At 45.0% G+C, this 23,112-nt stretch overlaps 2 protein-coding genes across 3 annotated transcripts; one reads left to right on the plus strand and one right to left on the minus strand.

Annotated features, from left to right (window-relative positions):
• The first annotated feature begins 1,626 nt into the window (after positions 1-1,626).
• ACP2 (acid phosphatase 2, lysosomal) lies at positions 1,627-7,032 on the plus strand. Its single transcript, XM_009586631.1, has 8 exons — positions 1,627-1,866; positions 2,224-2,322; positions 2,485-2,574; positions 4,870-5,002; positions 5,079-5,167; positions 5,796-5,902; positions 6,125-6,300; positions 6,383-7,032. The coding sequence occupies exons 1-8, from the start codon at positions 1,627-1,629 to the stop codon at positions 6,517-6,519; spliced, it is 1,071 nt and encodes a 356-aa protein (XP_009584926.1). The 3' UTR covers positions 6,520-7,032.
• A 2,468-nt stretch (positions 7,033-9,500) lies between these two features.
• DDB2 (damage-specific DNA binding protein 2, 48kDa) lies at positions 9,501-22,356 on the minus strand. Of its 2 annotated transcripts, none has more exons than XM_009586632.1 (10): positions 22,177-22,356; positions 19,175-19,305; positions 17,892-18,083; positions 14,996-15,162; positions 13,814-13,913; positions 12,237-12,414; positions 11,390-11,535; positions 10,950-11,114; positions 10,587-10,632; positions 9,501-9,888 (listed from the first exon to the last, which is right to left on the minus strand). In XM_009586632.1, the coding sequence occupies exons 1-10, from the start codon at positions 22,346-22,348 to the stop codon at positions 9,641-9,643; spliced, it is 1,545 nt and encodes a 514-aa protein (XP_009584927.1). In that variant the 5' UTR covers positions 22,349-22,356; the 3' UTR covers positions 9,501-9,640. The 2 variants fall into 2 exon arrangements, with proteins under 2 accessions (XP_009584927.1, XP_009584929.1); XM_009586634.1 differs by lacking the exon at positions 14,996-15,162 and adding an exon at positions 16,900-17,045 and having other exon boundaries at positions 22,177-22,348.
• Between the last annotated feature and the right edge of the window lie 756 nt (positions 22,357-23,112).

Genomic DNA, 23,112 nt, shown 5'->3' on the forward strand with positions numbered 1-23,112 from the left:
CCGGAACATGAGCAAGTGTCACGATGAGAGGCGTGCTGTCGCGTGGTTCGGATGGACAGTGGGCAGTCAAGACCCCCTCGTCCCACAACTGGCTCTGCATTGCTTCAGTTATTTTATCTGAGCTCACTTTGGGTGACTGACCAGATGGGGCAAACTGAGAATCCCCGTACAATTTTCTGGTTTTGCTTCCCCCCTTTTTGGGCTCCCCAGTAAATACCCAGCTTGCCATAGTTCAGATTACAGCCCTTCTTTGACATTTGCTTTGTCAACAAAACTTCCAGCATCAGCTCAAACACAGATCCTTTAACCTTCCTCAGCAGTTCCTTTCCAAACATACTTCACTCTTCTAAAGCTTTTGCCAGCTGAAACTGTTTTCCTACTCTTGCTTGAGAAGGAAAAACAAACCAAGGCATATGCAAACAAAAGCTGTTCTGCTAACCAAGCCTGAATCCCCGCTCGAGTTGAGCAACCTCCCTCTTGTAAGAAGTGTTGCCTCTGGGTGACACCATATGACTGTCTGTCACCTGACTCAGCGACAAGCTGGAGCCCTGGCAAAAGGTGCTGAAGAAAACATGTACGCTCAGGGCTTAATGTTTTTTACGACACTTTTAGAATTAGATCCTTATCTTTTAAAATACTGCCTTTCTATTTCTTCAGAGCTCACTGAGGATGAAAGCAATCCTGTCTAATGAGTACAGGGTCAGTTGTTTTCAAACCACAGTTAAGAGGTAAAAGTGGGTAGAAATTGTCAGAGAAAAGACAACTTTTTTTTTTTTCTCGTGACTGTTAAGTTTTGAGATACACTTCATGTGGGAGATGCTATACAGAGTGAGCATATGTATTTTTTCTTATGTTTCTCCTCATTTAACATTTTTTTTAAAATCTCAATCTTGACATTGTATTTCATCTTTCTGGCTTTTTATTCTTCTTGTTTCCGATTCAATATGCTGTTTTCTAGCACATTCTTTCAGGATTTCCTATGTTTTCCTCTTGTTTTATTACTGGTTTCTTTCCAATCTCCCCCTAAGTGTTTTCAGTACACAGATACCAGAATACCAAAGTTTTGCCATTTTGACCTTCTGAACTTTTCTGTATTTTTCTCGTTTCTCTTTTTTCTTGCTCAGCTCTCTCTCTCTCTAAGCTCTGGAATGATAAGTCTTGGCCCATTAATCCCAAGAGCCCACAATGATCAAAGAAAATCCCAGCTCCCCCTTTTCTTCCTCTCCTGTTAGTCAGATCACTCTTGTGTTCATTTCTCAGACGGAAAAACTGAGGCTTGGAGAAGCCAGTTTTTTTCATGAGCACAGCAGGTCGTTCCTAGAACTGAGAACTGAATGCAGAAGTTTGCCCCAGTCCTGCTCTGTAAATATAGTGCATTCCCTATCTGTGCCCATCATTGTCTGCACCTCTGTCTCGCTCTTCTCTGACTCTTCCTCATGTTCAGGCTCCTTTCTGTCTAATCTCCGCACAGTGCATCTGGCTATCCCACTTCTCCAGAACAGACTGCTCCAGTATTACACACCAAATCGTCTTTGTGTCCGTCCTTACAGTTTTGTCCAGGTTGACATCAGCAGGCTCGGTCACTTCAACCCCTGTTGTCCGTGAGCAGCTGCAGGGCACTTGGCAATGTTCCTCAGTGAGTGCATCGTCCTCCGTCCGAGCATCACCGCTTGCAGTAGCGTTACTAATGGTGCGCTGTCCCTGTCCTGGCAGATCTTCACCCGTAGCACAGACTGCGATCGGACGCTGATGAGTGCGGAGGCCAATCTGGCAGGCCTGTATCCCCCAGAGGCACCACAGATGTTCAACCCTAACATCTCCTGGCAGCCTATCCCTGTGCACACAGTGCCCGAGTCCGAGGAGAGGGTAAGTTAGTCCCCAGGATATGTACTGACTACTCAAATAGTGTGTTATGCTGACTTCTCCAAAAGTCTTTGCTTCAGTCTGGATTCAGATTGTCTTGAGCTTCTCCTGGGACCTACCTTGCAAAGGTTCTTCTGTCCTCAGAACAAGATGAGAATTCAGGGGCTGTGTTCACTCAGCGTGTTAGCTGCCACACCTCAGCAGACCACACACGACCTGGAGCGTGTTAGAAGGCAGTACCTGAGGCTCTTTATAGATGCATCCCGCTAGTCAGGGTTCCGTTACAGTTGCGCGTGTTGACTGCACGTTCTGTACTTCCGTGTTCTCGGTGACCTAGCTGCTCTTGTTGTCTCTGCCCAGCTACTGAAGTTTCCTTTGACCCCCTGTCCACGGTATGAACAGCTACAGAATGAAACACGGCACTCAGCAGAATACATAAATAAGACCAAAGAGAATTGGGTAAGTGATTGTTTGCATGAGATAAGGTGGTCTTAGGCTTCTAGTTAAAGTATCATCACCTCTGTATAATCAGAGCTCTGAGAAAAGGGTAGGAATACCTGCGCATGTAATACAGTATGAGGTCAGAAAACCGAAGGCCTTTCTCGTTTCTCATACCTACAGCAATTCCTGCGGATGGTGGCAAATGAGACTGGGATCCGGGATGTCTCTCTCGACAGTGTTTGGAGTGTGTATGATACACTGTTCTGTGAAGTAAGTTTGGCCATCATCTTAGAACTGCGGGAATTTGGTCTTTAGGGCTCACTGGATTTGGTAGAAAATTATTTTGCAACCCCCCTCAAAACAACTTTTCACCATTCCCACCTTACAGTTAGAAGTAATTTCTAATTCCAGAATAATAACAGTTCCTACTCACTAGAGGCATGTGCCAAGAGTTACCTGCTTTTGCACCCTATAACCTCCCACTTTAGCTTAGATACATATTGTGCCAGAGCCAGAAAAAGTCCCACCTGCATAATAAATATCTCTTTTGAAAGTCACTAGAAAATGACTGCAATCTGAAATCTTTAGATTTCTGTGATGAGTCTGAGTTAAGTAAGGTAGAAATGAGATCTCTGGAAACTGAAGGAGTGTTAACTTTATGATTTAAGTTGGGAGCTTAAATTAGGACTATTCCTGGTTCTCTCTCTACCTCTCTGTTACTTTAGATCAATCACTTTTCTTTCTGTGCTTCTGTTAATGCCATCTCTAAAAGAAAATAATGCTCTTCTAGGTTAAGTGGGGTTCACCCACATTTGGGTTTTGACCTGTTATAAGGTCCTTTGCCAGAGAAAGACTCTAGAGACAGATGACGTTACCCTTTTACTGTCTGGGGTGGGGCACCAAACTCTGTATTCATGTGGAGTTTTGTTGAAAGCGCATCTCACGAAGGCTTAAATAAAAAATGGGGTTAGCAGTGCTGTGATAATGCTCAAGTAAAGATCACATATCCAGGAGGCTTACAGTTGTTGCACACAAATTTATTTCTGTTTAACTATGCAGCATGATGAAGTAAATTAGAGAGATCTTTCATGTCAAACTAGCTAACTGTGGAAGAAGCAGTAAGCCCAAGCATTTTGACACTGTGTCATGCTAATTCTATGGAGGTGCAAGGCTACTTAGCTTGCTGGCAGTGGTATACAGTGGTATGTACTATTTTGGGGATGTACAAGATAAATCTGCATGGAATTGCACTTTGCTATGTAAAGTAGCAGCTTGAGTTGCTGCAAGCTGAGAATATTCCAGTCTAGAGCTGCATTGCACTATGTAAATTTGCCCTTTGTATCACAAATCCTATCTCCTGTCTTGTAACGATCACAGTGAAGCAACTTCTGTCGGTAACAAAAAATCCTTTGGTCAGAGAGATCAAAAATTTCAAATCTTCTTCATTTTCAAGACTCACTTAATGACCTTGCAGATTGGGCCCGGAAGGCCAGCTGACAACCACTATAATCCCCAAGAATTTGGTGAATAGCTCAGTGTCCCAAAATGAAACCAGAACGTTTTGAGGGAGTTTTACCCTCAAAACTATACTCTCAGGCTGATCAGTCTCTTCAGCTGCTTTGGGCTTCCTCCTTTTTCTCACTCTCACTAACAGTGTCCTGAAGAGAAGGATTGTTTTTCTCACCTGAGCCAGTAGATCCAGTAGATTCATTCTGCCATCTGGATGGAGAAAATTAAAAAGTCCAAGAAATAGCTGAACTTACCAGCTATTCTCTTTGTAAATTAATGAAAAACTAACTAAATATCTCAGTTGCTGATGGGAATTTCTCCAAACCACTCAGACAGAATGGGCCTTTAAGGATATTCAGCCTCATCTTCTGGCAGTTTAATGGGATGTGGCATAGAAAATTGCTCCGAGTAATGCCGGGGAACCACAACTGCTGTTTGTCTGCCAGTATAACTAATCCTTTCTTGTAATGGGTTGGCTGCAAAGCAAATTCTTCTCTTGGTTTCCAGTTCTGTGTATTCTGGGTTTGAGTACTGGGCTTTGTCAGTGGTGCATCCCAGTATTACGTCTGCAGAGCGCTTGCTAACTTTCTCCAATATCCTTCAGTGGCCCTCAGAGCCTCCGGGGAAATTGTGCTGCAGGTACACCAGAAACCTTGAGTTTGTGCTCTCTCGCTTCTCTTTTTTTCTTTTTTTTTTCTGACTGCATGCCATCTGCAGGGCAGGATCAGCCGCATGTAAAGTAAATGCCCTAAGATTATTGTATCGGTGTTACGACATAACCCTGCATTCCAGTTGTGCTTTCACAGAAATGTAGCTCCTGGATTTTAATCTTTATGCTTCTCATTATTAGTTTCTGAAACAACATTAAAACCCACATATATTCTTTGTATGCAGCACAGCAGTGTGAGGACAGAAGCATAAATAAAAAAGGGGCATATTTAAAATAATACAGGAAATCAGTAGCAGTATGGGCAGGACTCCACACACCCTGACTCCCATTCTCTGATTAATCTGCGATCTGCTACCTGCAGATGAGTATTCTGTTTCTCTTTCTAGCAAGCACACAAAATGGATTTGCCTGTATGGGTGACACCAGATGTCATGACTCAATTGAAGCAACTAAAAGACTTTGGTTTTGAATTTCTGTTTGGGATCCACAATCGGGTAGAAAAAGCTCGTCTGCAAGGCGGTGAGTGCACCAGGGAGAGAGCTTCATGCTGCTCTGGTCTGTTTTTTGCCTCTTACCAGCTGTTCCCTTTCCTCAGGGGTCCTGCTGGATCACATAAGGAAAAACCTAACCAAAGCAGCAAATGTTTCTGCCCACCAGAACCTGAAACTACTTGCCTATTCAGCGGTAAGTCAGAGCTTGACAGTTGGCTTTCACCCATCTCCTCCTCCTCACAGGGGACTGGGGCTTGGTGATAGTTTTAACCCTTTCTGGCTTTTCTACAGCCCTTGCAGTGATCAGGACGTGCATCTTTGCCTCTGGCTGGGTGGGATGTGCAGGATCTGGCATCATTCCTCTGGGGCCCCTGAGGAAAATTCCCAACCTGCACTTTGTTCCTGTTAGCTCAGGCTTGTGGATGAGACTGGCAGACTTTGGGGAGCCACTGCTGTATTTATTTGGTAGATGGGTTGATGCTACTCAGAAGTGATGTTCCAGCAGTGTAGACAGATAAGAGAGTCATCCCCCCTTTTCCAGCAGCCTGCTGACTGGAAAGTCAATCATCTCTCCCAAATTGCTCCCTAGAGATTAATTTGTAAAAAACAATGCAGGATATATACGGCTGTGTTTCCCTTCCTCCCCTTCTCTGGCACCGTCACTGATCACCGTTCTAGCAGTACAGTTCCTCTCCTTTCTTCCAGATGGAAGTTACAAAGGTGGCGTCCCCTCAGCACTGCCCTGTCCGTTACTAGTATGGTCTGAGCTGCCCTGCCACATCCATAAGGGTGACTGATTTGGTTTTTTCCCTCTTTCTCAGCATGACACCACACTTGTGGCACTGCAGATGGCTCTAGATGTCTACAACAAGATTCAAGCACCATACGCCTCATGTCATTTATTTGAGCTGTACCAGGAGGATGATGGGTGAGGGCTGCAGTAAAGACGTCTGCTGTGATTTCATCCCAAGGGTTAGATACCTAGGCGAGGCACCACCCTAGGGGGATGCAGTCTTGCTCCTAGTGGCAGACTCTTAGGAGGAAAACTACCACCAGAATAAAGAAAAGGGTGTGCACACTGAGTTTTTGGGAAGGGATGACTTCAGCTGGAGGAAAAAAAACCAAACATCTAGCTGTGTTTTGTTTTCAGTAACTTCTCTGTGGAGATGTTTTTCCGGAACGAGAGTGGGAAGGAACCTTTCCCACTGACAATCCCTGGCTGTCAGCATAAATGCCCACTGCAAAGATTCTTGGAACTCACAGATCCTGTTGTTCCCCAGGACTGGGAGCAAGAATGCCAGGTCGCAAGCAGCCTGCATGACACAGGTGAGCCCAGGCTGGACCAGAGCGTGGCAGAAGGGGAAAGCTTGGACGATACCATGTTGACCACTTGTTTTCTCCCTTGCAGAACTGTTTGTGGGTCTGGCTGTGTGTGGATCCATTCTCCTTCTCCTTATAATCCTCCTCTTGACTGTACTCTTTCGCATACAGTCTCAGCCCCCCGGCTACCGGCATGTTTCCAATGAGGGAGAAGAGCAGGCCTGACAGTTGCTTCAACTCCTTCCCAGGCAGTAGGAGGGAGCAGTGCTGCCCCCAAGGATGATTGGACACCTTCAGTTACTGAGCATTCTTCTCTTTTGGCCCTTGCTTCCCAGAATGAAGCTGGACTTGATTTTTGGATGCTTTCTAAAGGTGACGTCCCAGAGAGAGAGGACTGAGCTACTCTCATGGAAATGACACGTTAATTCTGAAGCCAGTATACTGTGTGGTGCCCCCAGTGCTCGTACAGCTTACCTAGTCTGGGATTCCCACATGGCCAGTTGGAGCTGGTCAAGAGTTTTCCTCCTTTCAGTGATCCTAAGTGTTACCACTCACCATGGCTGTGGCAGAGGGGCTTGGGCCTCCAGCAGCTGCCACATCCCGTGCAGTCAGGAGTTGCATCTCTCTTCAGGGTCAACCTGCTTTGAGTGCTTTTCTCTCAAGCCACTGGGCTGATGACGGTGGGAAGGCTGGGCTTGGAGCAGAGGGCCCAGCTCACCAACAATGCACCGAGACTCATCTACTGTCCATGCAGAGGGAACTGCTGCCGATGACAGCAGACAGTGAAAAGTGTTTCTTGAGGTTGCTGCTAAGAAGTTGCTGCTGGCAACTGGTCTTTTTTTCCCTCTTCACATTGCAGTTCAAGAGAGAACTGGCCTGGAATCAGGACAAGATTGAAAACCCGGCAGTAGTTTCTAGGATTCAGCCCAGAGTAGGTTACATATGATCCAAAGAAGCTCCAAGAGCTTCATCAGAGAGATGAATTCCTGTGACCATAGCAAACCCACACCCAATTTCTTGTGCAATGTTAGCTCTAGAAAGGAGAATCCCCATAGATAAGAAACTTGCCTAAAAGATTCAGGCTTTGAATTTGACTTCCCCACCTCTGAACTTCAAGTACCTATTACAGGGAATTATCCAGTACTGCGGGCAGTCCAGATTTCAGCTATGTGCCCAAGGAATATGCTTTACTAGCAGAATGTTTTTATGCTGTAAAGAGATGTAGCGGAGCTGTTTACCTAAGACTAGGTTAAATGCCAAGTTCTGTAGTTTTTCTTCCTATCTTCCCTACTGGACGGACAACAAACAAACAAAAAACCCCCATTAAGGATGAGAGTTTGCAGGTGATGGTGGAGCCCTTCATTTGCCACACTTTGGTATTTTGTCCAAAGTGTGATTCTTTCTCCCGGCTGGCCTCTCTGTGCACACTGCAGCTGCTGCAGGGGACTTCACGCCAAGTGTTCACCACCTGCCTTGTAGCTTTTGGCGGAAAATGAGAGACTGCAGCAGGCACCAGAAGCACAGGCTCTTCACATGGTGATGCTGCACATTCGCTTCCCACTTTTACTTCCCTTTCTGGTGCAGTTCCCTTCCCCTCTTGGCGGCAGAAGCCAGTTCTTAGGTTACAGACGTTTCCTTTTCTTCCCCTATGGAGTACCGTGGGGACTTTTCCCTACCACATAACAGCATGGGAACTCTAAATCAGCAGAAGCAGCTTGCTGTTCTCAGCATCTTCCTCACCTTTTTGTCCTCTGAAGATACAATCTAGGTCTCCTGCACAGCAAGACAGTCATAAAGAAAAAGCTACTGCCTGTGAGAACAGGCACAAGAAAGAGGTAATAGAAAGTGCATTTCAGAAGACCAGACCTGTTATTTTTAAAGGCAGCAAATTTTGCACACACAGAGGAAAGGTTTCTATGATGATTTAGATATTTTGACTGTGAATGACTTTCTGTAATTGTTCAAATACATTTCCTTTTCATTATTAAAATCAAATTCGCACTGAACTCTACTCCTCTTCTTCTCTAAGAGTTCACAGGGCTAGCACCACTGTGCTCAGTGTTGGAAAACAGGCAGAACTTACTGCAGTATACCCCCTCCAAAGTAAATTCCTGATTTACAATCCCACTTACAGCAGCGTGAGAACTCAGATAAACTATTTTTGACTGCAGCAACCATGGTGAGAACTCAGATGATAAACTATTTTTGACTGCAGCAACCATGCATAGATACAGCTTATAACGCAACCTGTCCAACTTGGAAGGGTCCATTGTAGACACAGAACCATGACTGGTATGTCCACCACTGTTCTAGGTCTCTTAGCCCTCCTGCAGAAAGGTCAATAACTTCTTCCCCCACACAAAAGCAGTTCAGCAGAATGCTCAAAGCAGCCACTCTCTATCAAAGAAGAATTTCAGTTTAGTACAAAACTTTATTAATATCAATACTGCGAAACTATAAAAGTGAACATAGAGAATCTGAGCAGGCCTGGAGCCTGTCCCATCCATCAACCTCTGGGACAGCAGCAAGGCCCCAGGCAGCCTCGTAAACAAACTAGAAAAAGCAAAACTTTTCAGTTTAACAGCAGTCTTGAGATTTGGCTCTGAGCAGGGGTGTTTGGAAGAAATTCCCCATTTCTGCTTTACAACACTTTCATCCAACATTCTGAAGCACATTGGCATGGGTGAAAAGAATTACCTAATCAGTGGCAAGAAAAAGCCTAGAGCTCTGAAAATAGAAACTACAGAATAAGTAGGTTCCCAGCTCCACACTGCCCTTGCATCCCATGAGGCAGGTAAAGAGCTCTGGCATCATCATGTTCTTCGTGGTCTAGTTGAATAGCTGCAAGCACAGAATAGGCTAAGCCTGAGGTCTTGACAGATGCACGTTTTCCAAGAAGCTTGCATGTGGGAGAGGTCGGTGTTCCCTAGGCTACCCATCGCCTTGCCCCTGTGAACATTCTACCTTTTCAGGACGTTAACCTTGTTAGCAAAGGGTTTCTCAGCTCAGTTTGACTAGAAAAGTCTGAGGACCCTGTCATGAGCTGCTCCACAGCAGACTACAGGAGATGGTAACCTCTGTCAAACAGATGTGACATGGAAGCAGTAACTTCAGCAAAATCTTTGAAGTTTTCCTAGTGCCTCGGAAAATGGGTGGTAACTCCACTTGGAGGAGGAACTGAGTACGGACACAACTTTCTAGAAGGGGAAGCAAAGGCAATCAGGGAAGCAAGATCAGATCCAGGGAGGAAGGACAAAATAGGAGTCTAATGCCCTGCACGGCTTATACTGCCCATTGCCAACACTGAATTTGTACCCTGTGATCCAGAAAGGATCAAAATACTAAATCAGTTATCTAGATCCTTCCCTTTTCGCTTCCTTCCCTGTGATTTAGAATCGTTTTTTGTTCTCATCTCCTCCAGTTCCCAAGACAGTAAGTTAGCTTTGAGCTTGCTTGTCCCAGGGTTCGCCTGCCTCTGCCCTCCACGTCTGGACAAACTCCAGCTTCCAATCCCCTGTTCTGTCATGGCTTTCAAAAGATGTTCTTGCTTCTTGGCCACCATCTCCTCCCGGCTCCAGATCAGAATATTAAAGCCTGAGAGGAAAAATTGAACACTCTGCATCAGAAACTCTACGTCAAATATAATACCTTAGGCTATGTCACTTAAATGCCAGAAATTCAAAATGCTTTGTCTGTTCTAAGATATTTCCAAGGTACAGAGGATGCAAAGATATTTATTGCAGACGCTATCTCCACACAGCCCTGGAAATTTAATCTAATTAAGAAACATAATCAAGTAATTTCTAATCTCGCCTAATCTCACAGGTCTAAACCCCAAATCTATAGCCAGCTCCCTTAATCCCATACAGCCTGCGAAAAACTGAGTCATCTTGGCTCTGTAGCCTTGGAAATGAGATAAACTAAACGAAGGGAGAGGGTACAGCCTAGCAGGAAAGGGCTTCCCCCCCACCCCATCGTTTTCTGCTGCTGTTACAAGGCTGGCAGATGGCAGCAACTCCCTGCTGCCGGGAGGCTTCTCTGCCCTCCGGACTTCATCCTCCCGGGAATGTTACACAGGAGATGACTAGCAACCTGTTTTCTAACCGCAAAGGTGGAAGACTGAAAAGAAAGTCTTGATTTCTCTTACAGATGTAGGAAATCAGAGAGGACTACTAGCAAGTGGGATTTGGGAAACCCTCACTCACAACTTGCTTTAGTCTGGAGCAACAAGTCTGCCCTTTTCTGGGACTGGAACCCACCCGTGCTTAGTGCCCCAGGTTCTCTTTACTTACCCATGCCAGAAGCCAGCGTGTCTCCCATAGGGTTAAATTTATTGAGCTGAAAATGGAAACGCAGTCAGAGTCTATAAGAGCATCATTGCTTATATAACAGAGTCATAAGAGCACCACGGCTTACGTAACAGCAACAAACCATCTGGAAAACCCAATGTTCCCTAAAGAGCATCACAGAAAACCCACAGATGACCATGGACGAGCCCTGCTCGAGTCAGCAGCTCTAGCTGGCAGCCATAGCCCCACGAGAGCGTGAGTCTGTCACAAGTAAAGAGGATACTCCTATTGTTCTAGTCCCTAACCCACATCTCTTGGCTGCGGTTCAATACGCAGCGGTCCTTTTAGCTGCAATGCTCAACTCACCGAGATGATACCAGAAGCATTTGGATCATGGAGTTGACAAACCATCTCCCCGGTATTTCCATCGAATACGTCAACAGTTCGTAGCTCATTCACCGTGTACCCTGGGAACTTAGGGTCTGGGTAGCGACCTGCTACAATGAGGTCGTAGCGAGGATGCCATGTTGCCTAGTCATAGAGCAGAGTGATGGGGAGTTAAGAGAAAGGGACAGAGCTTACTGACACACACCAGACAACCGGCAGTGTGTGCAACGTTTGTACATCCCACCCACAGCCTGAGGAACATGGGTATCCTCAGAACAGTGCTCTGCTGGGAGTTGCAGAAGTGTGAACATCCACCCACCAATGTAGTATCCTGACCAGAAATCAGACCATTTCTGATGTACAGCCGGCTGCTAGCATCAAGCGTGGCACTCCTCTCAGGCTGCACTGGCTTAACTTACCTTAATGGGTGTGAGGTGCTGAAACTGCCGATGTGGATGTGGGATCAGATGCTGTGGCTTGGTCCAGTCTGAAGATGAGTAAACCCTGATTTCACTGCGCTGGTCTGTGCTCAGGAGCTTGGCACCATCTGTTGGGCTGAAGTAAGCTAGGAGAGGGGGACAGTAAGGCAAACAAAAAATCACAATGCTGTGATTGACAAGAAACATAAAAGTCACATTTCTCTCATTGGAAACCCATTGCTGTTTCTTTAATAGGATATGAATATGGCCGTGTGTCCCAACAGATAAGATTTACCTGTCTCAAACAAACTCAAACCTCTTACAACCAGTAAGCTGAAACCTACAGTGCTGGGTTACATAGGAAGAATCATTATTCCCATTTTAGAATCACAGAAAGACATTGCAAAGAAAGGAACTTGCTCATTCAAGTGGGAAGTGGAAAAGCTGCAGACAGACACCTGCAGTTTGGACATCCATGAACTGGTAAAACTGCACCCAAGAAACAGAGGTTTTGAGTCCCATGCTCTGCTTTTGTCGAGGGAACTGCCCCAATAAATTCAGTTTTCTAATCTCAGCCACTGCGGATGCTTCCACACTCACCTCTCAAGGCACAGTGCCACAGTTCGTGTGGCAAGTCTAAGACTGCCATACAAAGTCTAAGCAAGCTGCAGCTGCCCTATCCACCCCCCTGGCTCTGGCCACACGTTCCCAATGCCTTCCTAGCTTTAACACTAGCTACTGTGCAACCTCGAAACTGAGCAAAAGCTAACATTGCCACGACAATAAAAGCTGAGCCGAGTGGACTCTCTGCAGACGTCCCTGCAATGAAATCCTTATCTCAACTCACCCGCATTGACAGGTTTGTCATGAGGAAGCAGATGAAGAAAATTCATTTTGTTTTTGATGTTTCTGAGGTCCCAGATTTTGACTGTCTGATCCACAGACGCTGTGGCCAACAACCACTCACATCGGGAGTTAAACTCCACATGAGTCACTTTCTTCCTGTGCAATTTCAGCTTCCAAATCTACATCAGAGGAAACAGAAGATAACACAGAAAAAAATAATCAAGGTCTGGAGTAAAGAAATGGAATAATCATCTACTAGTGCAGAGTAAAGAGGTCACACATTTACACAGTAACAAAACTTCTAAAATACACCAAGAGTTCATCCACTGGAAACAAGAAAGGAGAAGAATGACCTTGGGAACTAACTATTTAATTCTAGGAGAACTCTGATCCACCAATTTATTACAGCTGTGAGAAAAGAAAATGCAATCCCTGGTTCACGGAGGGAACTATTAGCGCCACTGTACAAAGCAAGATCACATCTGGAACACTTTGTGCAGTGCCAGTTTTCCACCTGCAGAAAGATTAAAACAAACTGGAACAGGTTCAGAAAATGTGCTGCCGAGATAATAATAGGAAGGAAGGGCCTGCTTTGTGGGAGAACACCAAAAGAGCTTGCTTTGTTTATCTTAGTAAAAAAGGTGAGAGGAGATGTAATAGGCTTCTAGAAATACATCAGCAAAGAAACATGAGGGTAAGAGAAATATTTCAATTAACAAGAACAAATGGATATAAACTGGCCATGAATAAATTCATATCCAAAGCCAGAAGGTTATTTCTAATCAAAAGGGTGAAGATGGCCCATCCTCCCTACAATAACGGGTATCTCCCAAGTGCAGAAAAGACTGTCACATTCTTTCAGGAGAAAAAAAGGAAAGGAAGCAACTAACCTTGAATAAGCGCAAATCATTTGGAGCACTCCTGATTCTGCCCACTAATTTACGCAGCTTCCTCTGGCCACAGCTCATTGGGTGGCAAACTCTTACAGATGTTACCCTTACAGGCAGGAGAAATGGTAATTCCAGTGTGAGGGTACAGCAGGCTCTTGAAAGCAGGGCCCACTCCAACTATTCTCTAATATGTTTCAGTACTACTTCAGACTCGAAGGCGCAGTCTGCCTCTGCTTGCCCTCTCGTGTCTAATGGCAGTAGTGCAATTTCTATCCCAACATTCGCTGAATTACTGTTGTGTACCTACTCCAAGGTCATGGAAGGGTACACATCAAAGCAGTATCTCCTAAACGACTCCCATCAGTGCACCAAGTTTCTGGAATTGTGAAGGTCGTTGGCAGAGGGTGCTCACATCTTCAGGTTACCCTATAATTACTCTGGCCAGTAGCAAATGCTCTTAAGGAAGGGGTAGCACATGACACAGTCCGTTTGGGAATTGTTACCGTTATGCTCAACAATGTGAAAATGTCTAATGAATGGCAGAAGTGGAGGACTTCTCACCACCTAGACAATGGGTGGACTCATCTCCCAAGCTGCAAGGTACTTGCTCCTCTTTTCAGGGTCCCTGTAGTGTAGGAAAGCACATGAAGATTCCCAAAGAGAGGACACTGCATGGAGCCATACAAACCTCTTCACCAGAAGTGCTGAGCAGGACCACGTTGCCCACGTTATCACCTGTCACCACTGCACGGCAGCTTGCAGAAACATCAACACTGCAGTACCAGCAACTAGAGGGAAAGACACAAGATCAGTGCTGCCTTCCACAGGCAAGTGAAGGCAGCGGAGCTCTGGTTCACATCTCGTCCCTGACAAGGGAGACTGCAACAGATTGTAACTGCCTGATGGTGTGGGCCTGAGTATCAGGAAGGGGGGCAGCTTAACAGCAATGCTTCCTGTCGGTGACTGAATATAAAGTAACTTCCTAATCATTTGTGAAGTGCTCATTAGATGGAGTGTGACACACTGGGACAGTGGAACGTTAGAGGCTGAAAAGCCAGTTGGTGCCTGCACCTTGGGAAAGATCAGAACACCTTGTGACATTGACAAATGTACAGAAACAGCTTTAAAATGACATTTTCCACAAAACACTGAAGCAGCAGTAAAGAAAAGACAAAAGCTTTGGACTGGAAAGTTGCACATCAAACTGTTTCAACTTCATGCTCCAGGAAACAAAACTGAATAGAGATTTATCTGATAAAGACATATGTCTTAATCCCAGCTCTGCTGGGAGGGGAAGTGCAGTGAGAACAAAACCTGGGTCCTTTGGGAACTTGTTGGGAAAGCTTCACTTGCAAAGATAAATTATTCTAGAATTCAAGGCCCTGGAAATTAGCATAGCGAGCCTGAAGCCTCCAGAAGGGCAGCAGGGTAAACTCAATAACCTGAAACTCAGATTGTGCAGGAATGTTTTGTGGCTTTCCTATGCTACCTGAGCTGCTACAGACAAAACACACAGAACACTGATGACAATGAAGAGGAGGAAGTTATCCTGCTCTTCTCACCTCACACTTTATGAAGGGAAAAGCTGTCAGTATCTGCAAGACAGGAGATGGCGCCACCAGAAAGCAACACCAGAAGATGCAGGCAGCACGCTCAGCTACTGTAAAAGCGTAAGTGCCCTGTGGTGCCTTGCTTGTCACCCACTCTGCAGTGCTACAGTCACGAGCAGGAGCCTTTCTCCAAGCTCCCTCACAGAACCAATTCATACCAAGAGTCTCCTAACACTGGCAAAGATGTTAGAGGGCACAAGAAGCAGCACAGCATTAACCCCAAGGAACACAGAATCAACCTTGCACTGCTCCCTTCTCACCAAACATTATGGTGCTCATGGCCACAGTCCGGGGAACGGGAAATCACCTGCACCGCTCTGCCCTCAAGGTCCTGCAGACTTAGGGTGCCATCCCCTGATGCCACATAAAGCTTCACTGCCTCATAAGGACTGAACTTGATGTCTCCGAGAGAATCTCCTGGCCCTTTCTGGAATACACACAAAGCCAAGGGGCATCAAGGTTAGAGTGGAAGACAAAAATCTTAATACAATGCTCATCTCCTGGAACGCACTGCCAATCTCCCTAGGTACAATGCACTACTTTCTGACAGGGCACGTACATAAGAATTCTTTTTTTCCAATCTCTTTCCAAGCTGAGCACATACATTCTGAGCCTGTAAGTTCAACCCCAGCACTTTGGGCTGCAAACCCCATTAGCAGCATTGCTGCTTCTGCTATAGGGTTAGGACTAATTGCAGTGAACCATCTAGCTCAGACCAGGCTTAGGAGATCACAAGCAAACCCAGCACCATTCCATGCAGAAACCACATAAAATCGCATGACAGCCCTGCACAAAGCTTTTCTTACAGAGACTTCATTCACCAGTTCCCTACAGGCTGCTTCCAGTGCTGTATCTGGTCTTTCTCAAGGTACCAGCAGGCAGGATGAGAGCGGTGCAAGGAGAAATCCTACTGCTAACCCCATGGCACAGGAATCTTATGTTCTGTGTTATGTTTTATCGTCGTTATGTTATGTTGTTTTGTTATGTTGTTTTCCCCCAATCTGTCTACTGAGGAAGTATGGAAACCCTGAACAAAGACAGAAAAGAAGCATGCTAGCTGGGAGCCCCCAAACTCTTCAATACTCAAGTGCACTCCATCTGCTGCTCACAGAGCAACTACTTAATAAAGTCTCACTCTAAGTACTAGATTTCAAGAAGCCAATGAAAATAAAAAAAGGCCTGCCCATAGAGCTTGCCTCTCCTCCCAGCAGTAGGAGGGTGGCATGCCCTTTCAAATCCAGGCATCACTGCTGTGACAGGCATCCCACTGGGATAGAGATCCTCATGTCCCAGGACCCAGTCTACCCCTCCTTGCTCATCTGGCCAGTCCTCCCAGCACTACTTGGGTTCACCTTCTGCCCTATTACAAGGTCGCAGCTGGAACAGCCAATTTGGAAACCAACCATGAAGGTTGCCACCCGGAAAGGATCAGGTGGGGAAAAGTAAAGAGGAGGCTAACCCAAATTCCCTCACTTACCTTTAAGCACTGAACTGAAGTAACTAATTGAAGAGCTCAGGCTTCCTCATGAGTCCACAGAAAAAGCAACAGTCTGAGAGGGTGATTCTAAGCACAGACAGACAGAGTAGCCTCTAGCAATTCATGTCCTCTTTCCACTCATTATTGAAGGAGCCCAGACTCTTAATTTTGGTATTTTAGATAAGCACCAAAAGTTAGGTGGGATGATTTGGGGTGATCCTTATGACACACACCACTTGAAGTCAGTGGCGTTTATGGAGAAGCACTGAGGGGACTATAAATTGTCCTGTAAAAACCATCTGACAAGGAGCAGCACTGCTAACAGGTGAAGAGGTCAGAAGGTGCCCGGGGCACAGAGCTATGGGAGGTTTAAGACAGCTGAGGAAATGCACTGGCACCCCCACGCTCTCCCATGTACAACAGGAAGTAAGCAGCATCGGAGCGTCCCTCCCCTTCATGAAGAAAAGCTCTCTCCTACCCACCACCCCGTTTCAGGGAAAAATAAAAAGGGAGGGTGAGCCTCCCTGGAAGAGAGAGGATCCCTGAAATTTAGAGGATAAAGGACATGTATGTGGAGAAGAGGAAGCCCCGCTCCCACACATTAGAGACAAACATCTCTCTCTCTCTCTCTCTGTAGCGCTCCTGCCAGCAGGACACAGAGGCCCAAAGCATTGCTGTATTTCTTACTCCCAGTCCTCGGTGCTGGTGAAGACCCGGACAGTATTGCCATTAAAATCCTGCAGGGTGGTAGTGCCGGCAACTGACGAAGTGTACAGCTGACTAGGGTTAAAAGGGTTAAACTTCATTCCTGTGATGGCCCCTCCAGCTCCCATCTACAAGGAAGGGGATGAACAAAAGAAAAATCCACTGAGTGACAGGGAAGGAGAGAAGTGTGTTCTGTAAGTCTGCATTCACTGCTATGTCCTTAACAGCAACAGTGAAACACACCACAGCCCTTCAAGGAGGCAAAGACAACCATGTCTTCCCACAGCTGTCTGGACAGCTGCCCTCCTGGAGGACAAAACTGCAACTCCTTCAGTCCCCAGGCAATGTATTCCCTGGCTGGCTGGCACCACGCTACTTACAAAAAGAAAAAGATGACCCTGGAATTTCTGGAGGATAGACCTCCTCGCAGTGTATACCTATGTTAATTTAGAAAGGGGACAAAAGTTACAGAGTCTTTGAGCCCCTGTCAGTATGGGAATGGCTGAATACGAGGGGGCATGCCAGCTATATAAACCATTCATTCTACCTTAGTTTCTCACTTTAGATAAAGGGACTTCGCTTCTCCCCACTCAAAGATGTTTCCTCATCTGACACAGAATAAAAGGTGAGCAGAGAAAGGTCAAGACCTAAAGCAGACAAACCCTCTCTGCCTACTTGTTTCTGGCATCCCTTTAAGATAACTGTTTTGCCAGTTGCTGAATTATTTTTCCACAGAGCACACACAGAGTACTGCTTCATTATGAACTTAATCAACACGCCTCAGTTCTCCCCAGTGCTAGAATAGTCTGGGACTTAGGAACAGATATGCTGCTGTATCTCAGTCCTGCCCCATAGCTGGCTACTCTGCAACCCGAGACCCTTATGTTCTTCTCAAAACAGACCTGTTTTGATCTGCAGTATTTGGTGGTACTCCAATTTTCCCTCCCACCCATTCCACACACCGAGAGGCTTACCCCTTTTATGAAGCAGGTTTTAGTAAGTACTTCATAGTCCCAAAGGATGATGTCTCCACCTTTGGAACCAACAGCTACAGTACTGGGGTGTGTTGGATGCCATTCCAGGCATGTCACTCTCCTGTCAAAGGGACTTGCTGTTCGAAAGAGGCGGTATGAGGCAAGAGAACGCAGAAAGGGCAGCTGCAGACACTGTTAAAAAGATAAAGAGAATTATGACTTTTGCGGGGATCCACGAGATTCTCTGAATGAGGAGGGCTAACAATTTCTAATTGCCATTAATGTTAGTACATTCACACAAAATTCTAAGCCTCTCTGTAGAATGAAGAGAACACGCCATCCCCAAGGGAAACAGCCTGTGAGCACACAAATCCACATCAGCCACAGCACTCAGAAAGCAACAGAGAACTGAGAGATATCATACTTTTAAGTGAGGTACAGGGAGTTAAGCCTCATGGGCTGAGCTAAAAAGGCAGGTTAATTAACATTAACAAGGAAGGAGAACATGTCTCCACACCAGTAAAAGGCACTTACGACTATGTCTTTACCAAGCATCCCAAAATGTTACACATCATCCAGAGATACAATATTATGGTCCTCCATCCAAATTGCCTGCAGCTCAACTATACAGCGTAAGAGTGAACAGAACACTCGAAGTAGTGAATGAGAAACCATGACATGATTGTATTGTTATTCAGCTGAGGAATAGGTTCTGCTTGGATGAGCTTGGCGATTTCTATATCATTTGGATACTTAAAATAGATAAATCATATGGAAGATAAAGCTAGCCCAGGTGCTTCCCACCTATGGATGTTAGAGAAAAAGTTAATTTTCAAACGAAAGAAGGAGTATGGCTCTGAAAACAGTAAAACATCATGGACTTGATGGAATATGTCTGTAAAGAGGAAAAATCAACAGTAAACCTGACATGATTAGCAAAGAGGAGTGGATACAAAAATAGTACAACAAAACAGTCAGATTAGTGTGCAAAAGTAGCACTGTGCAGTAAGTCAAATGGTAGAGTGGGCAAGTTTAAATATGATTCAAGGAAGCACAGAATTAACAGAGGCGTAAAATGTAGAGTGACAGGGCCAGGTCAACCAAAAGGGAAAGCCATCTTAGTTCTTGCATTTTACAGGATTAAGAAACGTTAAGAGTGTGCCAGACTTAGAGCCACAAACTGTGTATGTGAGGAACTTTAAGCCCCTTTAAAGTTTCCCTGCGTGCATTCAAGATGTTTTTACGTAGGGAGCTGAGATGTCTATGAAGGAGAAACTCCTCACCTGCCTGAGCTGTGCCCGAATGGAGCCTCCCAGCATGTTCTGGTAGACATAATGAACAATGCTGCGCTGCCGCTCCAGCTGATGGAAAAGGACTCTGTTGTTTCTTACCACGGACCCACCTCCACTCCAACCTGCCAGAGAGGAAAAGAGTAAAACTTACAGAGAGCCAACATCTGTCATGCTTATTCAATAAAAAACACAGGAAGATGCCTGCATTTGCTGCTAAATCCATTAAAAGCTTCAGCCACAAGAGAAAAGTCTCTAAATGATTCTTACATCTCTAAGGTGCAGCAATCTCTGCAATTATGGAGTCCAGTGCTTCCCATAGCCTGCCAGAGCTTTGTGTATGTTTCCTTAAACTTTTCTTCTCCTTGCCAAAGGTTTATCAAAAACACAACAGGAGAGGACTAAAGCAAAGCCACAGGCGGTGCACCTCTTGGACAGTATACAACTTGAATGGTTCATACCCAAAATACAAGGAAGCTATCCAAAGCCCCAACAACTTGGAAATACGCCATGGGAGGTGGTAAGCCCCTGGGTACAGCAAAGGCAAAGTCAGACGTGTGACCAGCAGAAATGTTAACACCTGAAAATTCCCCAAGCATAGCAACGTGAGCTCCCACACAGTTCCTGAAATGCCTGCTTGTGAATCAGAATTTTCTATCTGCTTGTGCTGTAGCGCGTACAGTCTGCCTACAGCACTGCGAGTTTTGTTTTTGATAATAGACTTGCTGACGCCTCATCGCCTGAAAACCTTTCTGTTCGGAGTGATTTTTGCTGAGAGCACAGCATGCTTCCACATTTTATTCATGTTCCAAGTTTTTATTTTCAGGGACCTTTACATAAAAAACGGATCTGTTCAGTCCCGTATCTGTGACCTAATCATCCCCACAGCAATGGTCTGTAACACTCCAGGGGATCTAGATCTTTCCCATTTTCAAATGGGAAAGAAGCATTTCTTAAGAAACAAAAATGTTATTTTCATTTAAGGGTAATTATAAAAAAACCAGAAGACCAAAAACATAGGGGTCGTTCTATATTATTAGAACCTAAACAAAATCTTTCTTAATGCAATGCTGGAGCCTAGAAATGCACGGGTGTGAAACTAAACTTATTTGTTCACATGCCAACATAGCACCAACACTTGTCACACCTGTTAAAATAGGTAAAAAAGTATTTATATTGTAATTCCTTTTTTTCACAGAAGAATTAGCATTCACAGTTCCTTCTTCACAGGTCAGAGAAATTGAGCTATTTTTTCCAAAATCTGTTTTATTACGAAGGTTAATTTATTAAGAAACAAACTTCAGGCCTTTTTAGAATCTGCTGGAAGAAACCCTTTAATAAGGTGTTTCAACTGCAAGAAACTGAACCTGTCCTATATGGCTCAGGAGAAAAAATTATTTTTTTCGAAAACATATAAAAATCAAATCTGGAACACAGAATGGAAAAGCTTAAATACAAAGGTCTTTTTAAAAAAGGGTTAAGGGAAAAATATGATTGGCTTCATTTTTCCAAAGTACTAGCTACATCCAATTCTCTCTGAATCTTACAGAAACTGCAGATGCTCACCAAATCTGAAAATCAGGCCATGAAGCTACCATGAAAATCATGTAGCTAAATTAACTACAGAAGGTGCTTTAACTATCCATAATAATACACAGAACTCCTTTTAAACAGAAAGGAGTTGCCTCCACATCCACTGTTCACACTGCCAACTGCTCCAAGTTTGGAGTTATACACCAGACAATGGAAATGTACAAAATCGTAGAACTCCTGTATCTCTGACTGTTGAAAAACACTTCAGTCATTTTTGGATCCTTAAAGCTAAAATTGTACAGAAAGCATGTAATATTTCCACACAAGGCAGTAATTCTAGTGATCTCCTAAACAAACAATGGAATTAAAGGTTTTATCTGAGAAAAGGAGGCTGAGGGGAGACCTTATCGCTCCCTACAACTACCTGAAAGGAGGTTGTAGCGAGGTGTATGTCAGTCTCTTTTCCCAGGTAACAAGTGATAGGACAAGAGGAAATGGCCTCGAGTTGCACCAGGGGAGGTTTAGATTGGATATTAGGAAAAAATTCTTCACCAAAAGGGTTGTCAAGCATTGGAACAGGCTGCCCAAGGAAGTGGCTGAGTCACCGTCCCTGGAGGTATTTAAAAGGCATGTAGATGTGGTGCTTAGGGACATGGTTTAGTGGTGGACTTGGTAATGTTAGGTTAACGGTTGGACTCGATGACCTTAAGAGTCTTTTCCAACCTAAACGATCCTATGATTCTATGAAAATAGTCCTTACTGTAGCTGAAGCCTACACAACTTTCTTGATAATGCAAAGCATTAACCTTTCCAGTATCTTAGAACTTAATCACCTCTCCTCATTATATCAAAAATCTTCAAGACTTTTTTTTTTTTTTTAAGTTACATACTAAAGGAAAAAAAATGCCCATGAGGAGAAGTGATTAGCGGAAATTTTGTCCAGTCTAATCTGAACATAGAGGTAGAAAGCATTTCTACTTAATGTAGCAGAAGTTAGAATATGCAAAGAATCGGGTGGAAATGCCAGTTCAGACTGCATGCTGTAGGATACCAACCTTACAACTATGAAACTGCATTAAGAATTGCATGGGAGAAAAAACAATGTATTACCAAGATTGGTCTGTCCTACAATAAAGCAGATGTCTGGCAATTCAGGAATTCTACAAAACTTAACCACCCTCAAATGAGCTGTGACAGCATCTTCAGCGAGCAGGCTTCTACCAAGAGGTACGGAGTCTCAAAAATGAAACATGCGTGCATGCACGCACACACACACTCACTAGACAGAGAACTGCAGGATGTACTACCCCAATACATGCCTGCGTATCACTTCAATACATAACCCCATCTGAACACTCATGTCTGAACACGCTTCTTGGCATTCTCCCTCTTCAACTAGTCGATGCCTGTCATTTAGGATAAATCTGCTTGGGAGAAACAGAAAGGATCTGAGGAAATGTTACCGATTTTCTCTGGGGGTTTGGACGTTTTTCTCACAAACAACCTCTTTGCTTGTGGCTCATTCCCTAGTTCCTTGTAGTCCGGTCTCCTCTTCCCAGCTGATTTTGCCTCTTCCGGCCAATGCTCATGTGCCCTCTCATGCTTCTTGCCCTTTGGCTGGTTCACTGGAGCCATTCTGTCTGACCACTAAAAGCAAACAAAGCATGGAAGGTAAGACTGTCATACACTTTTAACTAGAAGACAGAGAGGAAAACTGCAATGAAACATATCCCAGTGGTCTGAAAGCAGTGGTTATACCTGTACCCTCTTTCATCAGCATGACACTAGCTTTTTGTTGTGCTCTGCTGGAGAGGGGAATACGTTCAATAAACTCTTCTTTGTTCACGTATGAAAATGAACGCATCCTAAAGCATTAGAATGTGTTTTGACAGATGTGCTTCTACCGAACTTTTAAGCTTAAAACCCACAGATCTGCATAAAGTACATCTGTGAAACCACATAATACCCTAACTGTTTCTCTAGTAGCTCACACTGAGCTCTTTACATTCAGCTAAGAAAAAGGTTAGAGTTTTTATGACGATGGCCAGGGCCGACTGGTCTTCCACCAAAGACGCTCAGAAGATACTTCCTATTTAACGGCCGCTTTTCCTCACAACCACCACCTGATATTTGTATTGGGCTCCCAGGCTGGCTGGCAACCGCACTCGAAGGGCTCTTCTGACCAGCGGTGGGACGCGGCGACTCGTGTTACGAACGACCAAAACGCCACCCAGCCCCCGAGGAAAGGCGCGGGCCTCCCACCGCCTTCCTCGTAGCCGGCGGCCGATGCGTCACACGCCGTTTGCGGCAGCAGATTCCCCCCCAGCAGATCCTCCGCGAAGAGCCTCGTACGGGCTGATCCCGTGCTAGCGCTAAACTTATTTATAATTCGGGAATGG

This window comes from Fulmarus glacialis, unplaced genomic scaffold (genome assembly GCF_000690835.1).
Source record: "Fulmarus glacialis isolate BGI_N327 unplaced genomic scaffold, ASM69083v1 scaffold26051, whole genome shotgun sequence".
Classification (NCBI taxonomy): Eukaryota; Metazoa; Chordata; class Aves; order Procellariiformes; family Procellariidae; genus Fulmarus; species Fulmarus glacialis.